This window comes from Oncorhynchus mykiss, chromosome 2 (genome assembly GCF_057628025.1).
Source record: "Oncorhynchus mykiss isolate SJ-2025 chromosome 2, ASM5762802v1, whole genome shotgun sequence".
Taxonomy (NCBI): Eukaryota; Metazoa; Chordata; class Actinopteri; order Salmoniformes; family Salmonidae; genus Oncorhynchus; species Oncorhynchus mykiss.
In genome coordinates, this window is record NC_143023.1 from 30,535,460 (window position 1) to 30,553,070 (window position 17,611).

The 17,611-nt window shown below is 43.5% G+C and overlaps 1 protein-coding gene across 1 annotated transcript; it reads left to right on the forward strand.

Moving 5' to 3' along the window:
• The first annotated feature begins 2 nt into the window (after positions 1 to 2).
• Positions 3 to 16,727, forward strand: LOC110486933 (calpain-7). The gene is made up of 19 exons (XM_021558804.3): positions 3 to 452; positions 789 to 897; positions 1,975 to 2,132; positions 2,500 to 2,567; positions 4,110 to 4,337; positions 4,616 to 4,702; positions 4,878 to 5,004; positions 5,300 to 5,479; positions 5,656 to 5,802; positions 6,023 to 6,129; positions 6,481 to 6,601; positions 7,717 to 7,961; positions 9,216 to 9,351; positions 9,462 to 9,537; positions 9,631 to 9,776; positions 12,356 to 12,418; positions 12,521 to 12,651; positions 13,302 to 13,394; positions 15,512 to 16,727. The coding sequence occupies exons 1-19, from the start codon at positions 351 to 353 to the stop codon at positions 15,654 to 15,656; spliced, it is 2,469 nt and encodes an 822-aa protein (XP_021414479.2). The 5' UTR covers positions 3 to 350; the 3' UTR covers positions 15,657 to 16,727.
• The last annotated feature ends 884 nt before the right edge of the window (positions 16,728 to 17,611 follow it).

Here is a 17,611-nt window from a genome sequence, read left to right on the forward strand (position 1 = left end):
TTGGAGGGTAAAAGCTCTCGTCATCGTTGGAGCTACCCGGAAGCTAAATCATGGAAATTACTTATGTTGTTGTTATCGAGCAGAAAGTAGCTCGTCTACTTGCTAGCTGTATATCATAATGTTTTACGGATATTGTCAAGGCGGTTGTTTCTATTTCATTAATTTGATAATCTTATTTTAAAAACCCAAATTTTGGAACTGTAACTCATTGCTTTGATTTAGCTGTCTGACGTTCTATCAAGTTCGGCTTGCTAGCTAACGCCGCTAGCTAGTTAAAGTTGGTTACGAATGACAGGGACAGTCATATTTTCCAGGCTGTATGAAGGCGTATGAAAAAACGTTAGAACAAAATGGATTGCACGGCACTGGAGCACGATGCAGTTAAATTTGCTAAAACTGCTGTCATCTGCGACCAGAATGGAAAATACAACGAAGCGGTCTTCTATTATAAGGTAACGATAAGGACTCTGAAATGGATGTTGTGGAATAATTTGCCGCACTCCACATTGGCTTTTACTTTCACCTGCATCTTATCGTCACCATTGTGGAATAGACAACTTGATCACTGATGCACTTTTAGCCTTTAGAAGTGGCATTCCAGTGTTTACACCTGTGTAACAAACGGTATGTATTCAGCCTTTAAGGGATATCCAGAAACTCAAATAATATAGGGTTAGTTACTATCTTAGAGGTACTTGACCCATGGTTAAGACACGCTTGTATTTTGCTACATAAAAATACATTTGTAATTTTGAAAGCAATAATGTTGGTGTTGTATGTGATATTAGGAGGCGGCACAAGCCCTGATCTACGCCGGCATGGCAGGGTCTAAACTGGAGGGCATCCAGGATAAAGTCAATGAGTACCTGGACCGGGTTCAGGCCCTGCACAATGCTGGTGAGTCCAACTCAACAGTTTAGGGAAAGTGGTGATCCTCAATAACCACTTCTGATCCAACTTCATTCACTCTCATACTCCATCCAGAATGAGTGGACCCATATTCATAAAGCATAGCAGTGAGTAGCCTACAGTGCATTCGGAAAGTATTCAGATCCCTTGTCTTTTTCCACATTTTGTTACCGTACAGCCTTCTAAAATTAATTACATTAAAATTGTGATCAGCAATCTACACACACTACCCCATAGTGACAAAGCAAAAACAGGTTTTTAGAAATGTTTGCAAATTTATTTGAAAAAACAACAGAAACAGCTTATTTACCAAAGTATTCAGTCCCTTTGCAATGAGACTTTAAATTGAGCTCAGGTGTGTCCTTGAGATGTTTCTATAGCTTGGAGTCCACCTGTGATAAATTACAATGATTGGACATGATTTGGAAAGGCACCTGTATAAGGTCCCACAGTTGACAGTGCATGTCAGAGCAAAAACCAGACAGGATTGTGTCAAAGCACAGATCTGGGGAAGGGTACTAAAACATTTCTGCAGCATTGAAGGTCCCCAAGAACACAGTGGCCTCCATCATTCTTAAATGGAAGAAATTTGTAGCCATCAACACTCTTCCTAGAGCTGGACGCAGGAGTGGCTTCGGGGCAAGTCTCTGAATGTCCTTGAGTGGCCCAGGTGGAGCCATCTCTGGAGAGACCTGGGAATAGCTGTGCAGCGACGCTCCCCATCCAACCTGACAAGAGCTTGAGAGGATCTGCAGAGAAGAATGGGAGAAACTCCCCAAATACAGGTGTCTCAAGAAGACTTGAGGCTGTAATCGCGGTGCTAAGACAATGTATTGAGTAAAGGGTCTGAATACTTATGTAAATTTCCAGCAACCGAAAGGTTGAGGTTTGACTCGCATCTGGCAAGGTGAAAAATTGGTCTGTGCCCTTGAGCAATGCACCACAATCCTTATTTGCTCCAGGGGCACAGTACTACTATGGCTGTAAAACAACATTTCACTGCACCTATCCAGTGTATTTGAAAATATATATTTTTAATGTTCCATTGTGTCCTACCCCATGCAGTTCAAGCTCAAAGTAGCGACCCTCTGAAGAGCAAGCAGCAGGTGGATCTGGAGCGGGCCCACTTCCTGGTCACCCAGGCCTTTGAGGAGGATGAGAAGGGCAATGGGGGCGAGGCCATCGAGCTCTACACACAGGCCGTGGAACTCTGCATCCAGACGGTAGGGACTGCTCAGGAAAGGCCCATGCTTCTTTTAGGCCAGCTGTGTGACTACAGGGGCAACTTTCACCACCGATGCTCTTGTAATTGAGCAAATCAACAACAACAAAATGAGCTGTACTCTGCTATTCAGACCACTGTATCAAACATTATACAGGATGTTAATTCCTGGGTCATCACCAGGTCCAATGGAGGTATAGTCAGGAATGAGTATAAGAACAGTTTATTTGGATTAGGCCATGAACCTACTAGTCTTCATTGTATGTACTGACATCCCCCTTGACCTAGACTCTAAGGTACATAATGTGTGGCAGGTGTCAAGTGTAACTCTCCCCTCACTCCTTTTCTCCCACTTTCTTTTCTCACAGTCTCATGATACGACAGACCAGGGGCTGCAGGGCAAATTGAAGCAGCTGGCTCGTCAGGCCCTCGATAGGTAAGGAGGTCACTCTCCCCTCCTCTCTATAGTGTAATATTTCTACATTTCGAGTGTTGTATACAGTGCATTCGGAAAGTATTCAGACCCCTTTACTTTTTCCACATTTTGTTACAGCCTTATTTTTAAATGGATTAAATAAATACAAATTGTCATCAATCTACACACAATACCCCATAATGACAAAGCGATTTTTCAAAATGTATTATAAATAAAAACCAGAAATACCTTATTTACATAACTATTCAGTCCCTTTGCTGTGAGACTTGAAATTGAACTCAGGTGCATCCTTGAGATGTTTCTACAACTTGATTGGAGTCCACCTGTGGTAAATTAAATTGATTGGACATGATTTGGAAAGGCACACACCTGTCCATATAAGGTCCCGCAGTTGCAAGTGCATGTCAGAGCAAAAACCAAGCCATGAGATCGAAGGAATTCTCCATAGAGCTCCGAGACAGGATTGTGTCGAGGCACAGATCTGGGGAAGAGTAACAAAACATTTATGCAGCATTGAAGGTCCCCAAGAACACATTGGCCTCCATCGTTCTTAAATGGAAGATGTTTGGAACCCCCAAGACTCTTCCTAGAGCTCGCCGCCTGGCCAAACTGAGAAATCGGGGGAGAAGGGCTTTGGTCAAGGAGGTGAACGAGAACCCGATGGTCACTCTGACAGATGGGAGAACCTTCCAGAAGAACATCCATCTCTGTAGCACTCCACCAACCATGCCTTTATGGTAGAATGGCCAGACAGAAGCCACTCCTCAGTAAATGGCACATGACAGCCAGCTTGGAATTTGCTAAAAGGCACCTACGGGGAAGCATGGTGGTGGCAGCATCATGCCGTGGGGATGTTTTTCAGTGGCAGGGACTGGGAGACAAGTCAGGATTGAGGGAAAGATTAACGGATCAAAGTACAGAGAGATCCTTGATGAAAACCTGCTCCAGAGCGCTCATGACTTCAGACTGGGCCAACGGTTCACCTTCCAACAAGACAATGACCCTAAGCACACAGCCAAGACAACACAGGAGTGGATTCAGGACAAATCTTTGAATGTCCTTGACTGGCCCAGCCAGAGACTGGACTTGAACCTTGATCAAACATCTCTGGAGAGACCTGAAAATAGCTGTGCAGGGACACCCCCCATCCAACCTGACAGAGCTTGAGAGGATCTACAGAGAAGAATGGGAGAAACTCCCCAAATACAGATGTGCCATGCTTGTAGCGTCATACCCAAGAAGACTCGAGGCTGTGATCGCTGCCAAAGGTGCTTTAACAAAGTACTGAGTAAAGGGTCTGAATACTTATGTAAATGTCATATTTCAGTTTTTTATTTTTTTGTGCAAAATTTCTGAACCTGTTTTTGCTTTGTCATTATGGGGTATTGTGAGTAGATGAGGATTTTTTTTATTTTATTCTGAGAATAAGGCTGTAACAAAATCTGGAAAAAGTCAAGGGGTCTGTATACTTTCCGAATGCACTGTTGATCAAGGAACACCAACCCGACCGACCAACCAACCAACCCCTTTGTTTCTCTCCAGGGCGGAGGGGCTGAAGGAGTCCCAGTCCGCCAGTCCCTTAGCCCAGTCGCCACAGGACAGGCCGGGGCCCTCAGGGGCCAAACCCAGTGGGGGGCCTTGTCCCGTCAGACAGTTCTTCCCCCTGGGGCCTGACTTCTCTCTCCAGGACCGCCCCCAGCCAGTCAGGCCGGTCCAGTCCAGCGAGCCTCAGGGTCAGCGCTACACCTCAGAAGAGATCGAGGTGCTCAGGTGAGCAGGCTGGGATATATCTGGACTCTGGAGAATTAAAGAACATGGTCAACACATTGAGTTTAGGCTCCCAAGAAGCAATGATCTGTGGTTCCATAATCATCCCCATTTCCCTAGGAGCATAATGCCAGTGTGTGACTTGTTTTTCTAAAGGTTAGGCAGTAACACACCTTTGTTTGGTAAAGGTTCAGGTTTGACTCGCATCTACATTTTCATCTGCTGGCTAAGGTATACACGTTACATTTCTCCTGATTCTCCTCTCCACTTTTTCCACATAGGAGCACGTCCAAGATCAACGGCATACCCTTCGTCCCCTTCATGAGTGTGGACCTGAAGGAGAGATTTGCCTTTCCTGTTCCATTCTCGTAAGTCAGGATATTCTTGTTCCTTAGTAAGTGGGTGTGCGGATTGTAGAATACACACGTAATACATTTCTACCTGCAACCAGAAAGCAGATACTATCTGGAGTGCCACTTGATTGCATTCATTTTTAATTTGTGATAAACATCAGACTTTTTATTCTCTGTGGATGCTTTCCAGGGACAAACTAGGCAAGCTGGCCCTGTCTCCCAAGCAGAAAACCATCTTCTCCCGCTGGGTTCGCCCTGACGAGATCTGCAATAACCCCACCATGATCTTATCTGTATCCAGCTTCAGCATCAAACAGGTCCGGCCACACACACAGCCGTCAATATTCACTATCAATAACCAAGACCAAAATGTTCTCAAATGCTCCCTGTAAAATACAGAATTATTTAAGGTGTATTGGAATTGACTCATCATCAGATGGCGCCACTTGTACGTATGTTTTGACTGATAAAAGCTACCTACTTTATGGACAATCTGCTCTAAACTGAATACCTCTCAATGTGACGGATAAAACTGACAGATTTACCCGACATCCTGGTGGTCGGATGTTAGTCTCATACTCTTATTGTTGATCACCTACTCTCTCCCGTTAGACAGTGGTGTCTGACTGCTCGTTCGTGGCGTCGTTAGCCATCAGCGCTGCCTATGAGCGACGCTACAACAAGAAGCTCATCACCAGCATCATCTACCCCCAGAACCGGCGCGGGGAGCCAGAGTATAACCCCTGTGGGAAGTACATGGTGAAGCTTCACATCAACGGTGTGCCCAGGAAGGTAACACACTGCAAAACCTGGGAACTGGGTCCACTGGTGCTCAATGTCATTGTGAGATAAGCTAGAAAACCTCCCTCTCTAAATGACTAGACTGTCACTGTAAAGCTGCCATGTCGCTGACAGTGTCTACCAATGGGTTGTATTGTTGTAAGTGTTCCCCTTCCTGTTCCCTGCAGGTCATTATAGACGACTTCCTGCCATGTGGTCAGAATGGAGAGCTGCTGTGTTCCTACTCCAGCAACAGGAACGAGCTGTGGGTCTCCCTCATAGAGAAGGCCTACATGAAGGTCATGGGAGGTTACGACTTCCCCGGCTCCAACTCGGTGAGGGAGTTCCCCCTGTGAAAGTACTAGTACTATCCCTTGTACTTTGCTCTGTCCAATAGCGAATGTTTCAGAGCTAACGAGTTCCCTCATTCACACCGTGTGTTAAATTCCACATTTCATCCACCGTACGTGATTGGACAGTTGGTTCTGTTCCCCACCTTGTTATTGCTATTCTCTAAAGTGTGATCTCAATTCTTTCTGTCTTATTATATTGTAGAACATCGATCTGCACGCACTCACTGGCTGGATCCCAGAGCGTATCGCCATGCATTCAGACAATCAGTCATTCATCAAGGACGACACCTTCCGCATGCTCTACCAGAGGTGAGACAAGCAGACACAAACACACACTCATTAATTCACCCATGCACACACTTAAGGGCCTACATAGTCCATATGCTCTGTAGAATTCACACTAAGAGCTATAGAACTAAGAGTCTTACACAGTTGAAATACTTTATTTGAATCCACAAATCATATTACATTTGCAAAAAGATACACACACACACACACACACTGAGTAATGCCACTATTCCATCCTCCAGTCAGGTATTGATTTTTCATGATTACCTTTGCTGCCAGATGGTAATAGACATGGTTATCAATACCACAAAGTTTTGTCTCCTAGCCAAGATAGCTGACCTACTACTCTCACATCCCCTCCTCTGATGACAGGTTTCACCGGGGCGACGTCCTAATCACCACAGCAACAGGGGTGATGACAGAGGAGGAAGGCGAAAGGTGGGGCCTTGTGCCAACGCATGCCTATGCTGTCCTGGATATCCGGGAGCACAAAGTAAGTGTTGGTGTTAGCATAACCACTCATGGTTGTTACAGTAGCTTGTTAGCATAACCACTCATGGTTGTTACAGTAGCTTGTTAGCATAACCACTCATGGTTGTTACAGTAGCTTGTTAGCATAACCACTCATGGTTGTTACAGTAGCTTGTTAGCATAACCACTCATGGTTGTTACAGTAGCTTGTTAGCATAACCACTCATGGTTGTTACAGTAGCTTGTTAGCATAACCACTCAGTTGTTACAGTAGCTTGGTTAGCATAACCACTCAGTTGTTACAGTAGCTTGTTAGTATAACCACTCATGGTTGTTACAGTAGCTTGTTAGCATAACCACTCATGGTTGTTACAGTAGCTTGGTTAGCATAACCACTCAGTTGTTACAGTAGCTTGTTAGCATAACCACTCATGGTTGTTACAGTAGCTTGTTAGCATAACCACTCATGGTTGTTACAGTAGCTTGTTAGCATAACCACTCATGGTTGTTACAGTAGCTTGTTAGCATAACCACTCATGGTTGTTACAGTAGCTTGGTTAGCATAACCACTCAGTTGTTACAGTAGCTTGGTTAGCATAACCACTCAGTTGTTACAGTAGCTTGGTTAGCATAACCACTCATAGTATAGCATGCTGTGTTTTATTTGTATCTGGTCAATTCCATTTATGTCTTTGGTATTTTATTAGGATCCCCATTAGCTGTTGCAAAAGCAGCAGCTACTCTTCCTGGGTTCCACACAAAACATGAAACAACATAATACAGAACATTAATAGACAAGATCAGCTCAAGGACAGAACTACATATATTTTTTTAAAGGCACACGTAGCCTACATATCAATACATACACACAAACTATCTAGGTCAAATAGGGGAGAGGCATTGTGCCGTGAGAGACTGGCATGCATAGTATTTATATCAGCCCTCTGAATATAAGGAAGAGCAAGACTGCTCTGTTCTGGGCCAGCTACAGTTTAACTCGGTCTTTCCTTGCAGCACTCGACCACACGACTGGACAATAATCAAGATAAGACAAAACTATAACTTTGTAACTTTGCGCATCGTTAATGGTGTTCTGCCTGCATGCTAAGCTTCTGTGCCATTTGATCTGGCTCTCAGGGGAAGCGATTCCTACAGCTGAAGAACCCGTGGAGCCACCTGAGGTGGAAAGGCCGCTTCAGTGAACGGGATGAGAAAAATTGGACCCCAGAACTTCTCAAATACCTCAACTTTGACCCCAAGACCGCACAGAAGTTTGATAACGGCGTGTTCTGGATCACGTTTGAGGACCTGTGCCAGTACTATGATGTCATCTACCTGAGCTGGAGCCCCGCCCTGTTTAGAGAGTCTTCCTGTATCCACAGGTCAGTCAACAACAGCCCTCTCATATCTCCCACAAGGGTCTGCTATACCTATAACCAAGTACGATACAGTGCGTTCGGAAAGTATTCAGACAAACTTAACTTTTTTACGTTTTGTTACGTGATTAAATCATTTTTTCCCCCTCATCAATCTACACACAATACCCCATAAAGACAAAGCATAAACAAGTTTTTAGAATTTTTTGCAAATTTAATACAAATAAAAACCAGAAATCACATTTGCATTAAGTAATTCAGACCCTTTACTCAGTACTTTGTTAAAGCACCTTTGGCAGCGATCACAGCCTCGAGTCTTCTTGGGTTTGACGCTACAAGGTTGGCACACCTGTATCTGGGGAGTTTCTCCCATTCTTCTCTGCAGATCCTCTCAAGCTCCGTCAGGTTGGATGGGGAGTGTTGCTGCACAGCTATTTTCAGGTCTCTTCAGAGATGTTCGATCAGGTTCGGGCTCTGGCTGGGCCACTCAAGGACATTCATAGACCAGTCCCGAAGCCACCATGCTTCACCGTAAGGATGGTGTCAGGTTTCCTCTAGGCGTGACGCTTGGCATTCAGGCCAAAGAGTTCAGTCTTGGTTTCATCAGACCAGAGAATCTTGTTTCTCATGGACTGAGAATACTTAAGGTTCCTTTTGGCAAACTCCAAGCGGGATGTCAATGTGCCTGTTACTGAGAAGTGGCTTCCGTCTGGCCACTGTACCATAAAGGCCTGATTGGTGGAGTGCTGCAGAGATGGTTGTCCTTCTGGAAGGTTCTCACATCTCCACAGAATGAACTCTGGAGCTTCTTGGTCACCTCCCTGACCAAGGCCCTTCTCCCCCGATTGCTCCGTTTGATCGGGCGGCGGGTCCTAGGAAGAGTCTTGGTGTTTCCAAACTCCTTCCATTTAAGAGTGATGGAGGCCACTCAAGGATGATCAATGGAAACCGGATGCACCTGAGCTCAATTTCGAGTCTCACAGCAAAGGGTCTAAACACTTATGTAAACAAGGTATTTCATTTTTTTTGCCAAGCGTTCCAAAAACCTGTTTTTGCTTTGTCATTATGGGCTATTGTGTGTAGACTGAGGATGTCTTTATTTATTACATTTTAGAATAATAATAACTTAACAAAATGTGAAAAAGTAAAGGGGTCTGAATACTTTCCAAATGCACTGTGTGTGTATAAAAAAAAAATACACGTGTTTTGATATGTGAAGTATATTTCTGGTTGTGTGTGTGTGTGTGTGTGTCCCTGCAGTAGCTGGGATGGGAGGCAGGGCCCTGTGAAGGATGCCTACAGCCTGGCCAACAACCCTCAGTACCGGCTGGAGGTGACCTGTCCTGCAGGGGGCACTGCTGTCTGGGTGCTGCTGACCAGACACATCACTGACAAGGTGCACACCGTCTGTCTGGCTGTTCACCACCACACAGTATCAGACAATGTCGTCTCATTTTTTTCCCATAGAAACAATAATCGCTCTGTTTTTGTCCTTTTGATGTACAGGATGACTTTGCACAAAACAAGGAGTTCATCACCTTGGTGGTTTACAAGACGGAGGGAAAGAAAGTTTACTACCCTGGTGAGTTTCTCATGGAATTGTGTGTGTGTGTGTGTGTGTGTGTGTGTGTGTGTGTGTGTGTTTCCTCTGACTGTCTCGTATGTTCCTCCACAGCGGACCCTCCCCCCTACATAGATGGGATCAGGATCAACAGCCCCCACTACCTGACCAAGATGAGACTAACCAGCACTGGAACACACACATTCACACTGGTGGTGTCACAGTACGAGAAGCAGAACACCATCAACTACACCCTGAGGGTGAGACACACACACACACATATTGTGTCAGATACATCTCCTGAGTGTCAGATCTGTCGCTGTCAGGTAAACACTGCGATCCTGTTGTACTGCGGTGCAGAAGTGACCATATAGCATGCCTCAAGCATCTCACAATAGAGCGTGAGAAAAGAGTGGGATGGTGGGGGTGAAGAACAAGAGGGAGTGGGGGAAGATGGAGTGAGGGCACATGAGATGAAGGAAAGAGGAGAAGAGAGAGAGAAGAGTCTTGTTCCACTTAATGAGTGTCAAGTGTACATACACTACAGTTCAAAAGGCCAGCATCCCAGAGTCGTCTCCTCACTGTTGACATTGAGACTGGTGTTTTGCGGGTATTATTTAATGAAGCTGCCAGTTGAGGACTTGTGAGGCGTCTGTTTCCCAAGCTAGACACTCTAATTTACTTGTGCTCTTGCTCAGTTGTGCACCGGGGCCTCCCACTCCTCTTTCTATTCTGGTTAGAGCCAGTTTGCGCTGTTCTGTGAAGGGAGTAGTACACAGCGTTGTACGAGTGTCGTAGCAGAATCAGAATTAGTTAGGTAACATTGATAAATAAGATGTTTTATTTACATAATAATGCTTATGTGAGATATTTGTCATTAGAATGACTTATTTTGGATAATGTAGATGGTAGTTGCATTTTCCTCTTTCTTCTCCAGGGAAAAGTCACTTGGGGCCCAGAGAGGGGAGAGGTCAGGCTTGTCTTTTATCTGTCTGGTAATATGCAGAATATCAGAAAGGGAGAAGTCAGAATTGAACAGTGTCTTCCAATGAATCTGTTAAACCATGTGAAGGGCTCCACAATGTCTGTGTGCCAGTCACTCCCCTCTGTGAGTTTATCCAGGATTTGCGTGTATTTGAGATGGGGGTGTCTAGAATTGACAATTGATTTATGCCATTGGATGAGGTAATGTTTTGGTACTAAGAAGTACCAGGAACAAGATTACAACCTGAACAATAATGTATAGCTAATGCTATCTGGTTATGGGATACTCCTCTTTCAAGTAAAAGGCCCTTTGTGAAGTTCCTATTATCTGTGGTTCATCATTGTGAGTTGAGAGGGGTGGATCTTTGCTATAAAAGATCTCAGTTGCCATTATGTTGACACTCAGAATTCATTTATAGACACTGAATTGATCTGAGAGTCACAGGGCTTTGGTGAAGCTCATTTAATTAAAATATGAAGTTTATGTATAACTCTGACTGGTGTGTGGTTTGTAAACTCTCCTTTCACTTAGTAATACAGGAAATTTCCACGACACGAGATCTTCAGTTTCTTGGCAATTTCTTGCATGGAATAGCCTTCATTTCTCAGAACAAGAATAGACTGATGAGTTTCAGAAGAAGTTATTTGTTTCTGGCCATTTTTAGCCTGTAATCGAACCCACAAATGCTGATACTCAACTAGTCTAAAGAAGGCCAGTTTAATGCTTCTTTAATGAGCACAACAGTTTTCAGCTGTGCTAACATAATTGCGAAAGGGTTATCTAATGATCAATTAGCTTTTTAAAGTGATAAACTTGGATTAGCTAACACAACGTGCCACTGGAACACAGGAGTGATGGTTGCTGATAATGGGCCTATGTAGATATTCCATAAATCTGCCGTTTCCAGCTACAATAATCATTTACAACATTAAGTGTCTACACTGTATTTCTGATCAATTTGATGTTATTTTAATGGACAAAAAAATGTAGCTTTTCTTTCAAAAACAAGGACATTTCTAAGTGACCCCAAACTTCTGAACGGTAGTGTGTATATATATATATATATATATATATACTGTACACACAAGGAATATTAAACTAGATCTGAGTTGTTTCAGAATGTAGAATTATACATGAATCAGCCTCCTTTGTCCTGCAGTCTGAGTGTGTGTGTTCATATCCATGCAGATTGAGTCTTAAATGAGGTGTGCTAATTATTTCATTAGAAACAGTTCTGTATCAGAACCCACTTGCAGAACTGGGAAATCAGTTGAACGAGAGCTTGTGAGTTTTCTGCAATGAATGGCTGTGTGTGAAAGAGAGATGGAGAGAGTGAGACTTTGTTGGTTTGTATATGAATGAGTAAAAGGCTTTGTGTGTGAGTATGTGACCCAAACCTTTTTTTGGTAATTTATATTTCATAAACTCCCCTTACCAACTGAGATGAAGTCTTTGAGGAGCTGTTATCTGAAGTCTCACAAAAACAACATGTTTGGCCTCCGTAGAAGAGAAGAAACCCTGAGAGTAGTTGAATGTGTGTCTTTCTGAGAATGAAAGAGAAAAGCCAATCGCCAGAGGAATATCTCTAGCCTTGACTTAGCAAGCAGCAAACTGGCTGTGAATCAATTACTGCACTCTCACTCCCTTAAAAATCATCTGGAGAATTAGTGAATTGACGTTCAGTCTCATCCTCAGAAGAGTTCTCGTGCGGTACGGATTGAACATGATTTCTTCCATCTGAATAAGAGCTTGCCAGTATTCTTCCTGGAGTTTCTTCCTGATGTTTCTATGTTGTGCTGATCACATCCCTGCTCATTCAGTTCCACCAGAGTAATAGACGTTTCACTCCAACAGGTCTACTCTGGATGCAAGTTCTCCTTCTCCAAGATCCCAACGCCCTTCACTCATACCAAACGGGTAACATTTACTTCCACTTGTCTCTTTGTTCACATTCTCTATTGGCATGATAACAAAATCACCATCTTACATTGTGAAAGCCCCCTCTCTCTCCCTGTGCAGATCAATGGCCATTGGAAGGGGCCGAGTGCGGGGGGCTGTGGGAACTACAAGGACTCGTACAAGCACAACCCAATCTACCAGTTTAACCTGGAGCGCCCAGGACCCATGCTCATAGAGCTACGAGGCTCCAGGTAAGACTCACTGAGGCCTGCGGGGGCCCTCCACACCACTGGGGGCACTACACCCAGTGGGGGACACTTTACGGCCCAATCACAATTGATGGCTATAAAATGGGTTCCATTGAAATGAATGTCCTCTTGTAACACAGCACTTTTAATACTTGAGTGTTCATCCTGTCCGTCAAACCTTCTCTAATCCGAGGTGACTGCAAAATGTAAAATGTAAATAATATGCATGGTCTGCATTGTGTCTGACAGTCTGACTCCAATGAGACTTTGTCATGACACGTCCAGAAAATTTGAGCCGTCACAGAATACGATTGCCAGGTGTAAATGTGACCAGACAGACTAACAGTCAGTTTCCAGTGTTAATACACTCCCTTACGACATCCTGTAGGGGTCATCTTTAATAGTTCATCTGGTGCTCCTAATTAAAACGAGATGACTCGCTCTCTCCCTCCAGTCTGCAGTCATTAGCACTGCTAACTAAATACTCTCTCTCTTTCTCTTCTCTCTCTCTTTTAATGCGTTGGTGCTGTATTGTACTGGCCTACCAAGAATCTGACGTGCTGCGTAGTTGTTATGTGGTTCTGCCTCTCTCCCTCCGTAGGCAGCGCAGGTTCTGGTTGCTTGTGTTATTGTTATCATGTCTCACCCTCTAGGCAGTACAGTGTGGGCTTTGAGATGGTGACCGTGTCCACTGTAGTAGAGCCAGGACCTGCAGGCCACCCGAAGAAGAACAGTGGAGACTACAGGTACACACCCAGGATTCACAGGAGATAGTGTGTTTGTCTATCAGCATATAGAGGTATTCAGGGACAGTACATAGTGTTGAGTTCCAGATGAGTTCAGAATCAATCTGAATATTAACCCTTTACACTCGTGGGAATTCGCCTATATAGATGGGGCTAAATAGGAATATTTATTACAGGAAAGCATATGCATAGCAATGGTAGCAATTAAAATGGAACAGTTTGGAGATTATGGGGAAATTATTAGACTAAAGGTGAGGATCTAATAGTTCACCTGACACGACTGAATTCAAACATTATACTGTCGATTTGATGTTCATTTTACATTTACTGTAATTTTACCGCATTTGTTGATAATGAAATCTGAAAATACTCATTCATTAACATAACAATATTAATGGATTTGGGGTAGGTCCAACATAAGACAAAAAAATGAAGGGTTTGAGTGAGAGGTCAAACTGGTGTCTCCAAGTGTCTACGCACCTCTCCTAAGTAACTTCAATACACTTTTATGACTAAAAGACGAGTCTTCAACTACAAGGTGCTTTTTTTGAGCTCTCCAAGCTGTGCCGAGCAAGCGCACTGGTAGGTGTTTTGTTTGGAACACAGCCCTGCATCCCCGCCATCACAAAATAACTGTATACGCAATCCAGAAACGATCCATTATAAATCCCAATCTGGGTCAGGTGGGCATTATTAAATTATAAAATATGATTTTACAATAGGCTTTCACAAGCCAATTCAGCCCGGGTCTGCAGCCCGCCCAAAAAATCCCAATACAACAAACAGGCTCATTCTGTTCAGGACATCCCAAGGTGTAACGCCATGTCATCTTGTACATTAAACATAGTGATCATAAACGTTGACACTGTATATTACATGTGTGAGAAGTGCACATTTGGGCTCAAGGGTGTTTGGCTTGTATGACATCAGCGGTATTTATTATAATCCTCAACATTTCATCTTTCAAAATACATCAAGTCCTCTTAATTTACAGCATTTTCCTCACTCCGACAACAAAATGGTTTGCCCAATTAGCGGATAGAATGGGGGCAAATATCTTGTTGCGCGCGGGGGCTCAAGTTCCAAACGGCTCAGTCAAAACCCATACAGAGCTGTGAAGCGGAGACCCTGAGACCTCATGTATAGCATGTTACTGTACAGCTACTGCGTTCCAATGTAGGCGCTTATCAGTGTCCAAATCGGCCATTTTCAACCCGGGTATGAGTGTCATTTTCCTACTGTGAAACTCTGAGCTTGTTTAACTCCAATGTTGGTAAACATAAATGTATACAAACACTATATAGCCTCAACATGGTTGAAACAAACATTTTGATATCTATGGTCAGTCCTTGCATTCATGGCTCAACTGACTAGGTATCCCCTTTCCGTCTATGAATTTGAAAGTGGTTACATTTCTCCAGGCCCGTCCCTCAGCTTTTTACTTAAACAGGCGGGGTGACCACTTGAATGCATCCATCATAAAATGTTATGCACAGGTTAAAGTTCAGTGTTGGAACATATATTGGGGACACATGATTCTCCAAAGCCGATGACATGATGACATGGTGCCTAAATGTGGTGGCTACAGTCACAACACTGAGGGAACATTCTATACATTCTCCACAGGTCACATCTGAGAACCTCGTATCTGACCTCTGGGATGTCTATGCTGATTGAGTTAGCCTGGTTCAAAGATTGAGGGTGTACTGAAATTAGCCTTACTGCACACTTGCGTAAAGGAATGCCTTTTGAGTTAGATCTTATGACAACAGCTGTGTGCGTCTGAAATTATTTTTCAGGAATAATTGTAAGTAAAGATATTCATAACATTTTCCTCACATTTAGACCATGATTTTAGATTATCCTGTGGATGAGGTTAAAGCAGGTTAAATTTGTATTTAATATCAGATAATCTCTATAAATGATTCAGATAATCTGCTCTGCTATTGAACACATTGCATGCATTTTTAGTGGGTTATGAAACAGAAAATGTCCAGAAATGGTGGTGGACTGCATTGTAACATGTTATGAAGGAATGGAGATTAGAAAGGGTGCTATTTGAGACTATTGAGACACAGCCATAGTGACCCCCCCCCCCCATCCCCCCCTCTCTGTAGGTGTGGTTTCTGCTACATGGAGGCAGACCATGTCCCTGCTGGAATCTACAATGTCATCCCCACCACCTTCCTGCCCAAACAGGAAGGACCCTTCTTCCTGGACTTCAGCAGCGCCACGCCCCTAAAGGTCTCCCAGCTCCAGTAAGGAGAGGGGGGAGGATTCAGGGGTGACACCAGGAATAACTTGCTCACAACATGGACACACTCACTGTTCCTTAGACTCTGGGTGGAACTTGTTACGATTGCAGGACGACCCCAAAGAGACTGATTACTTTATTGATTATTATCAAGGGTATTTGGAAAGGGACATGTTTTTGGTATGGAACATAGCCCTCTATGTGCTGAGGTGTGCAAGAACATGTTCCAAAAAATGTTAACTGACTGAGTAGTAACTATCAGAGCTAATGTTGAAGGTGCTTTCATCCTCCTTTGCCATAATGACAGATACAGTAAATGATGTCACAACAACTATGGCCCTTATGATTTTCAATGTTCAATTACTTGGCGCTTGTTGACCGCCAGTCTAGGTACTCAAGAGGCAGTGCTGGTATTTACCAAGAACGAAGGGTGGCGTTCTCAACTGTAACTGTCTTTCTCAGGAGACTGCACCACGACAGGGATTTCTCTGTTGCACAGGAATTAAGACTAATCTCTGGAATTTATAAGGATGTGTGACAGGCATGCAGGACCTGTGTCTGTGTCTTTCAATAAATTCCCTGGTTTTCCAGATTCCTGGAATCCTCCGACCAGGATTTAGGGAAAACCAAGGAATTTATTATAAGTTCCTGGAATTTTGCAACTGTGTGGGTACTCACGTGGAAAACAACATTTGAAACGTATCTGCAATCTTCAGTCTCTTGTTTACGCTTCAGCAAGGACTTGACCGCTTCACAGCTGTTAACAGTTTGTCAATGCCATACACTCTTGTGGACAAGACCCACTCCTCAAACATAATTTTACTAAGGAAAGTGTGGACTTACTGAAAGAGCGGAGTCACCCGTACCATGTAGACTTATTTTGCATTAGCAAAATGGCTGCTCTGTCGTTTCATTCTTTACATAGAATTACATGTATGTTTTCTTCCAGTGACTGTTAAGTGGAAACAGCAGCAATAGTTGCCCTTTATGTCAAATGCAATAGTCTGGTATGATTTTGCTCAACTTGCACTAAATGTGGATTGATGTATTCAAACATGGCATTGATGGAAATCAGAAAATGTTTTGTCTGTGTTGGTGAAGATCTGGCCTCTCTCCTGTCTGAGAGCATTTGAAAACAGAGCGTGTTGCATTTTCAGTAGCTGGTCACAACCTCTAAGAAGAATCACAGGGCAGAGAGACAAACTACCAGGCCTGAGGGAGGGATCTGGAGAGGTAGAGGAGAAACAGAGAAGTGCAGTACAGAGAGGGAGAGAACAAAACAATTGTTTAGGTGAAAGGCAGGAATTTAACCCCAGAGGCATATTTGACAACTGACAAATACTGCTAAGTCAAGTGTCTGACAAACAAGAGGAAAGCAAATATGACGAGGAATCTGAAAACCAGTTCAACTTTTGTTATTGTGAACAAGATCCTATAATCTAGTTCTGTGCTGCCTTGCCACCAAAGATCTTCACTTGGCTTAGCCGTGGCTAATGTCAAACCTGCTAACATTCTGAATCCTGTCGCCCTACAATCTGCAGCACACGGCTTATACGTCAATGGGGAATCCCAGCACAGATAAGTGGTACTTTTCTAATGTGGTTAAGCATGTTAAGGTTTGCCAATGAGGAGCCAGGGTGGTGTAAACAACCCCGCAAGAAAACAATGATCTGATTGTTTTTGTTGTTGTTGCAATAGACTTATCTGCAGCGATTAGACCAAGAAAATGTCAGTATAGCCCAGTTAGTCAGAATGGCTACAGGCTAGTCAATTACTGCATAGGGTTCTGACAGACATATACAATTATTTGACATGTTTTTATAGAATAACTTTTTAAAATCTCTGCCTGGGATTTGGGTCATTTACCAAATAAGATCTTGAGTTTGGTTGACCAAAGAATTTCAGGCTAGTGAGGGAGGGGGAGACACAACGTTAGTTGATCTACATTGCAGTTAGATCTTAA